Source organism: Salvelinus namaycush, chromosome 20 (assembly GCF_016432855.1).
Source record: "Salvelinus namaycush isolate Seneca chromosome 20, SaNama_1.0, whole genome shotgun sequence".
In the NCBI taxonomy this organism is placed as follows: Eukaryota; Metazoa; Chordata; class Actinopteri; order Salmoniformes; family Salmonidae; genus Salvelinus; species Salvelinus namaycush.
The window spans coordinates 28175847-28187627 of NC_052326.1; the positions used below are offsets into that span (position 1 = coordinate 28175847).

General features: G+C 47.2%; 1 protein-coding gene across 1 annotated transcript; it reads right to left on the reverse strand.

The window, feature by feature from the left end:
• Positions 1–465: 465 nt before the first annotated feature.
• Positions 466–1634, reverse strand: LOC120064552 (vasopressin V2 receptor-like). The gene is made up of 2 exons (XM_039015144.1): positions 809–1634; positions 466–653 (listed from the first exon to the last, which is right to left on the reverse strand). Exons 1-2 carry the CDS (start codon positions 1632–1634, stop codon positions 466–468), a joined length of 1014 nt encoding a protein of 337 aa, XP_038871072.1.
• Between the last annotated feature and the right edge of the window lie 10147 nt (positions 1635–11781).

Consider the following 11781-nt stretch of genomic DNA (forward strand, 5'->3'; position numbering starts at 1 on the left):
AGGTACCAAACGAATCTATTTTCTGGACTCCACCGACATGTTGACCACACCTTGTCACAATGTCTCTCATTCCTATGTTGTCTGACAGAGGTTTTACAACCGTGATTTAGCTCCCTGTGACGCCCAGCACCAGCCTACAGCACCAACCGGCTGCCTATATCCATTAGCGGTGGTTTACCCCCCAGGATTTGGCGCGTATTTCCGCAAATACCCTACGGTGCGCTCACAATTATCCTACCCATTTCTGGCTCCATTATAGTGAGTGCTTTAATGTCCCCGCAAGATCACTTGATACATCTTGACCATGATATCGAGGGAGTAAATGGCATTGAAATAGCCCGTCATTAGAGCTGCCCTTGACTCGCCGTTGGTTACCTGATTGACTGTGCGTGCCTCTAGTCACTTGCTTCCCCACACACCGTGGGGATTTGAAAACCGTGCGCTCTATTTGGAATCGGAAATGCTTTAGAAGCTCACGTAGAGCGAGCTGACCACCGCGGCCTCGTCATTAATGGAGTCTTTCACTTCGGACGGACTCCGGCACAGCACCGTTTCCAGCTTCTTGGGCAGCTGGCCGCTGAAGAGCAGGTAGATGCAGGGGTTTGTGCAGCTGTTCAGACTCGCCAACAGCATCAGAATGGTGAACGTTGTCGCTGCAATGACAATAACACAAGATGAAATTACGCACAGGTAGACTAGCTTACCCAAAATCAGAGGGCGTGTAAACAATAAAGCAGTAGGCTACATCAACAGTCATATTGTTGACTTTATTATTTAGTTATAATAAGATTGATATCCGTGTTCTTACTTTCCGTCGGCGCGTCCATGTCCCAAACAGACCAAAACTGGACCATGAAGAACGGAGTCCAGCAGATGATGTAGACGAACACAATAACCACCGTCATCTTCACGGTCTTGATTCGTGCTTTGGACACCCCGGCCACGCTGCTGGTTCTGGAGGGCAGTGGAAAGGCCACCCCGCTTCCCCCCTCCTGATGCGTCTTTAGATAAAGGTTGACCTGGATGGCTCGACATATTTGCACCTGGCACACCACCACGGTCAAAATGGGTAAGACAAAGATGACCAGCGTGGTCCAAGTGATGTAGGTCTTCAGGCCCCAGGGCTGGATGAAGTCCGCCCAGCAGTCGAACACCCCGGGCGCCACCTGGACCCTCGAGAAGATGAAAATCTGAGGCAGGCCGCCCACGAGGGAGATCGTCCAGGCGACGCACACTGGGATGTTCCAGCGCGCGTGCCTCCTCTGAAACTTGACCATGGGGTTGCATATAGCCTGGTAGCGGTCAATGGTCATCACCACAATCATGTAGGTGGACGCAAACATGCCCACTACCTGCAGATACTTCACCAAGCGGCACACCAGGTCTGGTCCAATGAACCTGTCCGTAATTTCCCACATGAGCTGCGGGCAAACCTGGAAAAACGCAACCACCAGGTCTGCTATGCACAGATGGAACACGAAGACACGCATCCTGGAGACCTGTTTGCGCCGCTTCCACAGAACCAGTAATAGCCCGGTGTTCAGGATAGAGGCGCTTACGAAGATAACACTGAGCAGCGCGATCTCTACTTTGGCAAGTTTCTCATCCCGGGGCGTGTCTTCAACCTCCATCATCATACTGAAGTTACCGAGACTGCTGTTTTAACGGGTGCATGGTTTACTGATGGAGAGCGAAGAGGAGGCCAGCAACTTTACGCACGAGTGGTCTTCTGCAGAGAAACAAATACAAAGATTCATACACTGACTAAATGAGAAACGTTGATATGCTATTATACTATTGTTATGATTTACCTACCATATCTGATCTTAACTTCTCAAATAACAATAAAAAGCAAGTCTGAGTGAGTAAGTTAAGTTGCGTTTATGCTAATTAAACTTCGAAATTACAATGAATAAATGCTTATCAAATACTAACATCATCACATCTATGTCAAAACAAAATGGCCTAAATGTCCAAATAGCTCAATGATTTCAATCCAATAATTTTTAAAAAATAGGACCATAGGCTAAAGAAACGTAGGCCTATAACTTAAACAAAGACAACTTACTGATTATTCGTTTGATTGAATTGCGCAGGATAAGTCTACTGATGAGGTGTTGCAGTGGTTTCTCTGGGTTTTATATTATTCGCATGGGAGAGGGTGGGGTGGAGTTTCAGCACCACAGTCCGGGCGTGCAGCGGCTGCCGCTTTTCATGACTAGAGAGACCTTTCCACTCTAGCGAGAAGTCTCAAATATGATCACTTGTATAATTTTTTCAAATGTAAATATTGTTTTATTTTTTAGCATAACGCGTTCGTTTTTTATTTACAGTTCGGTCAGCTAAAATCGAATTAAATCTAAGTCAAACCTATTTGTCACATAGCTACAGTTTACAGCAGGTATAAAAGGTGCAGCGAAATGATTATGTGCTATAGCTCCCTCAACAATGCAGTAGGCCTACATTAATAAATAATAAACAATAACAACGAAAATAGTTTAAAAAATAGAAGTAGTAGAAGTAATAGAAGAGGTAGTATGCATAGTAATAATGGACTGTATTTACACTATTTACAAATATAAAGTGGGTAGTGGAATCATTAATAGAACAGCATAGTTGACTGTGTGTGTGTGTGTGTGTGTGTGTGTGTGTGTGTGTGTGTGTGTGTAAAGGATGGATGTGTCATTAGAATTCAAATAATTTCTAGTGTGTCAGGCTGCTACAGTAGGTTGTCTGTACTGTATTAGGCTAACAGATGTTTACATTGGACTGCACTAGGTATAGGCCTACTTGTTATATACAGTAAGCACCCAGTCTTTGGAAGTTGTCTCAGCCTGGAATTCAGTTTCCCTTTCCATAAAGAGCTCCATGCTTCTACATAATAATTCAGGTCTTTAGCCTATGTATAAGCTTCCTGGGAGAATGAGAACATCCCAACTTACACAGATCTGAGTGTTCCTGCAACCCAAACTCCAAAATTAAATGTTCCTCAAATAAGTAGGTTTCAGTAATACAAATTTACACTTTCAAAAAACAAAACTTGATACAATTATTATAATTCATAAGCCAAAGTCGGTGGCATTGCTTAAAAATGAATGCTATTATATTTCTTTGAGTGCACAATTGGATATCACCAGACACGTAACGATCAAGACGTCGGTTTCTCCCATGGGAGACCACAGTTCAGACCCCGCCTGTGACAAATGCTTTGTATTTACATTGATATAATGAGTTGTCATAATTGCACAAACACAAAATGGATCAATACTGACAATAAATGCACTCATCTAATGACAATCTACCCAAATACCCTATGACCTATAGTCTCATCCTCCCTATATTGGCCTATCCAGACAGACACAAACAATCAGTCCCATCACAGGGCATGGAGATGTGCCAATGTAGCAGAACACCATTAGTGTTCCTAACAACCCCCAGATGTCCTGAAACAGTCAGTGTTGATTCCAGACAGACAGTTGACTTCAGCTGGTTAAATATGTTTTCTGTGGAGCAATTACTCTGACACTGTTGCCCTTTGGGTCCCTCCTTCTGGAGGTGACTATCACAACTATATCACACGCTAGTGTTCATGTGGAACAAATGAAAAATCAGGATAATTATATCACTAATTACTCTCACATGCCCATTGTAAATATGTTGTGATGATAGGTTCCTTATGATCTGTGAATCTGACTGATATTATAAGATTTGGTGATCAGCTCAGCCTCTGTGCCCAGCTTGTCCTCCCCTCCCTCTGACTCGCTGCTCAGAATCCTTGGGAGTTACAGGTGCTCCTCTGGTCTTGTAAGACATACATCATTGGGTTTACCCACTAAAGGGGAGGCAAGGGCAAGTTCAATTCGACACAGCCTCTCCTCTCCTGGGACACAGCTCACACATGCTTTTGGATATCCAGACTGTGTGTCTTCCATGGGGAGAGATGTGGAGAAGGTGAGATCAGAGGACCCATATTGTCAACAGAGTGAGTGACCTCAATACTGGGAGTCTAACCCCAATTGGAGATAAACACTCAATACTTTCTTAGAATGCTAACACATCTCTGTGTTTTGTGCATTGTGTAAAAATCATTCAAAAGGACTGATCAGAGAGACATACCTTTGAAGTCAGTCTATTCGGTTGACTATACACGAGAGAGAGAGAGAGAGAGAGAGAGACCCACATCTTTTGAATATTTTGAGGTTTTGGTGAGTGGGGGCAGCTGAATAGTGTAATAAGCCTATGTATACAGTTAGTATAGGGAATACAATAAAATACTTATTTCTTATTTCTCATGTTTTCTTTATATACTGAACAACAATATAAACGCAATATGCAACAATTTCAAAGATTTTACTGAGTTACAGTTCATATAAGGAAATCAGTCAATTGAAATAAATACATTAGGCCCTAATCTATGGATTTCACATAACTGGGAATACAGATATGCATCTGTTGATCACAGGTACTGTACCTTAAAAAAAGTAGAGGTGTGGATCATAAAACCAGTCTTTTGGATGTGGTGTTAACCCCGGTGTCCTGGCTAAATTCCCAATCTTTTTTATTTATTTTTTATTTTACCTTTATTTAACTAGGCAAGTCAGTTAAGAACAAATTCTTATATTCAATGACGGCCTAGGGAACAGTGGGTTAACTGCCTTGTTCAGGGGCAGAACGACAGATTTTGACTTTGTCAGCTCCGTATCATGCTGAAACATGAGGTTATGGCAGCGGATGAATGGCAAGACAATGGGCCTCAGGATCTCGTCACGGTATCTCTGTGCATTCAAATTGCATCGATAAAATGCAATTGTATTCATTGTCAGTAGCTTATGCCTGCCCATACCATAACCCCACCGCCACCACGGGGCACTCTGTTCACAACATTGACATCAACCACCCACACGACGCCATACACGTGGTCTACGATTGTGAGGCCGGTTGGACGTATTGCCAAATTCTCTACAATGATGTTGGAGGCGGCTTATGGTACAGAAATTAACATTAAATTCTCTGGCAACAGCTCTGGTGGACATTCTTGCAGTCAGCATGCCAATTGCACGCTCCCTCAACTTGAGACGTCTGTGGCATTGTGTTGTGTGACAAAACTGCACAATTTAGTGGCCTTTTATTGTCCTAATTTGATATTGATTACTGCACTGTTGGGTAAAGCATGCAAGTTAAACTGACTGTTGTGCATAGGACAATAAAACATGACCCCCTTTGGATACAATTTTGGGAATTTAGTTTGAGGTCTCAAGCTACTGTTGCAAGTTAGAATAGTAGAATACACAAGGTCAAGTTCAGATTTTTGGTGGCCCCCTCCCTCATCAAAATTGCCCATCCCTGGTGTAGAGTATATGACTGGGTGTATGTCTGTATGCCTGATAAGAAAAGGTGTAGACTACCTAGGTAACTCAAAAGCATGTTAATATACAGTGCTTTTTGTGGTGCAAAAGAACACCAGGCACTGCAACGTGCTGCCGGAAGAGGTATGGTTTGATGTCGTGCTTGTAATGACAGACAAATGTCAAACCATGTTCACTACAAAAATAGGAACAAAATCGCAACAATAATATCAGAGCAATGCCAACAAGCTCCCTTCACTTCTAAAGAGGGTAATTGTACTACCACCATTTTATTAACCTCGTCCCCAGCCTCTATTGCTACAGCATAGAGACAGCTGAGAGCCGGCCGGGTTGGCGAGATAACCATTTTATTTGCATCCATCTGCACTGTCTTTTCTGTGATTAAACATAAATAGACTAATACCTTTTTGCCACCATTTCAAACATTCCACTCTAGGGTAAAAATAAAATGCTGCACATTTAGAAAACAACTTTACAAGAATCACACTTTTGCATTACAATTTTACTTGAAACAGAAACTGTTTAAACATTTTTAAGGCCAGGCACCACAGGTTGAAATACATTTTTTGCATCTACCTTTACATTTTTGGATTTGTTGGTATTTTGGTCCACTACTGTTAGTATTTTCAAAAAGTACAGAATTTTAAGCAGGTTGACGTTTATTATCACAAATCTTGCCCTGGAGGCAGAACGGGGTGATTTCCGCTAGATAGGGCAGCTGCAAATTCAAAATGATCTATATCGTAAACATTTATGAAAACAAAAATGTGCTTGTTGGACTTAATTTAAGGTTAGGGTTAGGCATTAGGGTTATTAGTGTGGTTAAGGTTAGGGTTAGGTTTAAAATACGTTTTTATTACTTTTTGGCTGTGCCAGCTAGTGAGGCATGACCACTCTGCAGACCTGCCTCCAGGGAAAGATTTGTGACAATTAATGCTAAACTGCAATTTTTATAAATGGATGATAATTTAATTTCAAAGCTCACTACACAGAATTACACATTTAAAAGCCCATTTCATAGAGAATGTAACATTCTCAACTATATGTACTGTAGTTACTTACTTTGAAGAGATGGTGATTGGGTCTAAATTGAAATAGGTGTTTGACGTTTGATACTCAAAAGGAAGTATACTTGTCTTTAACTGCCATTTCCCGAAAGTCGAATGCCAATTAATTTTCCTCAGCTTCAGAAGCATCTACATTCACAACATTTTGTGTGGTTATCCTTAGATATATTCTCGAGACTTGCCCAGAGGGAATTGTTTATTATGTTAAACATTTTACAAATGTCACGCCCTGACCGTAGAGAGATTTTTTTGTCTCTATTTTGGTTTGGTCAGGGTGGGATTTGGGTGGGCATTCTATGTTCTTTTTTCTATGATTTGTATTTCTGTGTGTTTGGCCGGGTGTGGTTCTCAATCAGAGGCAGCTGTCTATTGTTGTCTCTGATTGAGAACCATACTTAGGTTGCCTTTTCCCACCTGTCTGTGTGGGTAGTTGTCTATGTGTTGTTGCCTGTCAGCACTCATTTTTGTATAGCTTCACGGTTCATTTGTTATTTTGTTAGTTTGTTTAGTGTTCGTTCTTTATATAAATTAGTATGTACGCATCCCACGCTGCGCCTTGGTCTCCTCTCTTTGACGGCCGTGACAGAACCACCCACCACCAAAAGACCAAGCAGCGTGGTAAGAGGGAGCTGCGTCTTTTGGAGAGTTGGACATGGGAGGAAATCCTGGACGGCAAGGGACCCTGGGCACAGACGGGAGAATATTGCCGTCCTGAAGAGGAGCTGGAAGCAGCTAAGGCGGAGCGGCGACGCTACGAGGAGTTGGCTCAAGAGGCGTGCACGAGAGGCAGCCCCAGAATTTTTTTTGGGGGGGGGGCACATGGGGATTGTGGCAGTGTCAGGTTGGAGACCTGAGCCAACTCCCCGTGCTTATCGTGGTGAGCATGTGACTGGTCAGGCCCCGTGCTATGGGGTGATGCGCACGGTGTCCCCAGTGTGCACTCATAGCCCGGTGCGCTATATTCCAGCTCCTCGCATCTGCCGGGCTAGGGTGAGCATCCAGCCAGAGAGGATTGTGCCAGCCCTGCTCTCCAGACCTCCAGTACGTCTCTACGGCCCAGGATATCCTGCGCCGGCTCTGCGCACTGTATCTCCAGTGCGTCTGCACAGCCCAGTGCGTCCTGTGCCTGCGCCCCGCACGTGCAGGGCCAAAGTCATCATCCAGCCAGGACGGGTTGTGCAGGCTCTTAGCTCGAGACCTCCAGTGTGCCTCCACGGACCAGTGTATCCGGTGCCTCGGCCAAGGACAAGGCCTCCTGCATGTCTCCCCAGCCTGGTGAGTCCTGTGCCTGTGCTAAGAACTAATCCTCCTGCATGTCTCCCCAGCCTGGTGAGTCCTGTGCCTGCTCCCAGAGCCAGGCCTCCTGTGTGTCTCTCCACTCCAGTGATGATCCATGGCAAGAAGCCTCCAGTGATGATCCATGGCACGAAGCCTCCAGTGATGATCCATGGCACGAAGCCTCCAGTGGTGATCCATGGCACGAAGCCTCCAGTGGTGATCCATGGCACGAAGCCTCCAGTGGTGATCCATGGCACGAAGCCTCCAGTGGTGATCCATGGCACGAAGCCTCCAGTGGTGATCCATGGCACGAAGCCTCCAGTGGTGATCCATGGCACGAAGCCTCCAGTGGTGATCCATGGCACGAAGCCTCCAGTGGTGATCCATGGCACGAAGCCTCCAGTGGTGATCCATGGCACGAAGCCTCCAGTGGTGATCCATGGCACGAAGCCTCCAGTGATGATCAATGGCAAGAAGCCTCCAGGGGTGAGACATGGCACGAAGCCTCCAACGGGGGTCTCCAGCCCGGAGCCCCCAGAGACGGCCTCCAGCCCGGAGCCCCCAGAGGCGGCCTCCAGCCCGGAGCCCCCAGAGGCGGCCTCCAGCCCGGAGCCCCCAGAGGCGGCCTCCAGCCCGGAGCCCCCAGAGGCGGCCTCCAGCCCGGAGCCCCCAGAGGCGGCCTCCAGCCCGGAGCCCCCAGAGGCGGCCTCCAGCCCGGAGCCCCCAGAGGCGGCCTCCAGCCCGGAGCCCCCAGAGGCGGCCTCCAGCCCGGAGCCCCCAGAGGCGGCCTCCAGCCCGGAGCCCCCAGAGGCGGCCTCCAGCCCGGAGCCCCCAGAGGCGGCCTCCAGCCCGGAGCCCCCAGAGGCGGCCTCCAGCCCGGAGCCCCCAGAGGCGGCCTCCAGCCCGGAGCCCCCAGAGGCGGCCTCCAGCCCGGAGCCCCCAGAGGCGGCCTCCAGCCCGGAGCCCCCAGAGGCGCCCTCCAGCCCGGAGCCCCCAGAGGCGCCCTTCAGCCCGGAGCCCCCAGAGGCGCCCTTCAGCCCGGAGCCCCCAGAGGCGCCCTTCAGCCCGGAGCCCCCAGAGGCGCCCTTCAGCCCGGAGCCCCCAGAGGCGGCCTCCAGCCCGGAGCCCCCAGAGGCGCCCTTCAGCCCGGAGCCCCCAGAGGCGCCCTTCAGCCCGGAGCTTCCAGAGGCGCCCTTCAGCCCGGAGCTTCCAGAGGCGCCCTTCAGCCCGGAGCTTCCAGAGGCGCCCTTCAGCCCGGAGCTTCCAGAGGCGCCCTTCAGTCCGGAGCCTCCAGAGACTTCCCAGTCCGGCCCCCACAACGAGGGTCCCCAGTCCCCAGTCCGGGGCCCGCTACGAGGGTCCCCGCTCTAGAGAAGCCACCTAAGTGGGCCAAGCCAGAGGTGGAGCGGGGTCTACGTCCCGCACCAGAGCCGCCACCGCGGTGAAATGCCCACCCAGACCCTCCCCTATAGGTTCAGGTTTTGCGGCCGGAGTCCGCACCTTTGGGGGGGGGGGTACTGTCACGCCCTGACCGTAGAGAGCTTTTTATGTCTCTATTTTGGTTTGGTCAGGGTGTGATTTGGGTGGGCATTCTATGTTCTTTTTTCTATGATTTGTATTTCTGTGTGTTTGGCCGGGTGTGGTTCTCAATCAGAGGCAGCTGTCTATCGTTGTCTCTGAGAGCCATACTTTTTGCATTTTCCCACCTGTCTGTGTGGGTAGTTGTCTATGTGTTGTTGCCTGTCAGCACTCATTTTTGTATAGCGTCACAGTTCGTTTGTTATTTTGTTAGTTTGTTAGTTAGTTTTACTGTTCGTTCTTTAAATAAATTAGTATGTACGCATCCCACGCTGCGCCTTGGTCTCCTCTCTTTGACGGCCGTGACAACAAAAATGCATTTTATGTACATGTCTTTAGTATTTGGCAGATAGAATGACAAAAAAAGTATTTAGTCACAATCTGCTCTGATTACACTCGCTCTTGGAGTGTCTTAACAAAATTATGCCGCGTTCATGTGCTAGTCGGAACTAGGAAACTCGGAAATGTGTGACTTGCTAACTGGTTGTAGTTATACACATGCCGTGTTCAACCAGTTAGCAAGTCGGAAATGTCAGAGTTTCATAGTTCTGACTAGCACTTGAACCCGGCATGAAACCAATATTTAGGCTGACTAATGCCGTGTTCACTTGCTAGTCGGAATTGGAACCTCTGAGTTAAAGGGAAAGTCAATTATTTACGTATAGCTTCCTATTGGTTGAATCTGATACTTCCCAAGTGGGAAACTCGGAATCATATTTCTATAACGAGTCAGCAAATTGGAAACTTCTTAGTTTATTATTTCTGACTAGCATGTAAACGCGGCATTAATCCAGTGTCCAGAAAATGTTATTTGCAGGACAAGCATATGCACACATTTGAGATATCACATAATTTGCATATTTTAATACAATATTTAAAAAAATGTTTAATACAAAAAAGTATTAAATTTGTATCTATATTCAACTGCCCAGTGGTGGAAAAAGTACTCAATTGTCATACACTGTGCCACTTGGGAAGCCCCTACTTAAGTACTTTACACCACTGCTCGTGCCTGGCCTTAACTGAGTTCAAATGATTTATTTCCCAATAAATAAGTAACCATTAATAACTATGTAGACATCTTCTGTATAAATATTGTGTCAAATGTACCTTACATGTAAAATACGTAATTGGTCAAGGTCCATTGACGGACAGAAAACGGGCCACTTAGTAGAGACTTCACTCACCTGCCCTTAACATAAAATAATGAGCTAAAATGGGAGGAACTGCCATGACAAGAAAGCAAAACAAACCTTCGTCGCCTGAATACAAGTCAAGTAAAATTACTTATAAATCTACTTTGTCTCTTGAGCATCCTACAAAGGGAAAGCCAGCCGCGAGCTGCTCAGTGACGCGAGCCTACCAGACAAGCTAAATGCCTTATAAGCTCGCTTCGAGGCAAGCAACACTGAAGCATGCATGAGAGCACCAGCTGTTCTAGACGACTGTGTGATAACGCTCTCGGTAGCAGATGTGAGTGAAACCTTTGAACAGGTCAACATTCACAAAGCCGTGGGGCCAGAAGGATTACCAGGACGTGTACTCAAAGCATGCGCGGACCAACTGGCAAGTGTTTTCACTGACATTTTCAACTTCTCCCTGACCGAGTCTGTAATACCTACATGTTTCAAACAGACCACCATAGTCCCTGTGCCCAAGAAAGCGAAGGTAACCTGTCTAAATTATTACCACCCCGTAGCACTCACGTCAGTAGCCATGAAGTGCTTTGAAAGGCTGGTCATGGCTACCATCAACAGCATCCTCCCGGATACCCTAGACCCACTCCAATTCGCATACCGCCTCAACAGATCCACAGATGACGCAATCTCAATTGCACTCCACACTGGCCTTTCCCACCTGGACAAAAAGAACACCTATGTGAGAATGCTGTTCATTGACTACAGCTCAGCGTTCAACATCATAGTGCCCACAAAGCTCATCACTAAGCTAAGGCCCCTGGACTAAACACCTCCCTCTGCAACTGGATCCTTGACTTCCTGACGGGCCGCCCCCAGGTGGTAAGGGTAGGCAACAACATGTCTGCTACGCGGATCCTCAACACGGGGGCCCCTCAGAGGTGTATGCTTAGTCCCCTCCTGTACTCCCTGTTCACCCATGACTGGGTGGCCAAACACGACTCCAACACCATCATTAAATTTGCGGACGACACAACAGTGGTTTGGCCTAATCACCGACAACGATGAGACAGCCTATGGGGAGGATTTCAGAGACCTGGCAGTGTGGTTCCAGGACACCAACCTCTCACTCAATGTGAGCAAGACAAAGGAGCTGATCGTGGACTACAGGAAAAGGCGGGCCGAACAGGCCCGCATTAACATCGACGGGGCTATAGTGGAGCTGGTCGAGAGTTTCAAGTTCCTTGGTGTCCACGTCACCAACGAACTATCATGGTTCAACACACCAAGACAGTTGTGAAGAGGGCACGACAACACCTTTTCCCCCTCAGGAGACTGAAAAGATTTGGCATGGGT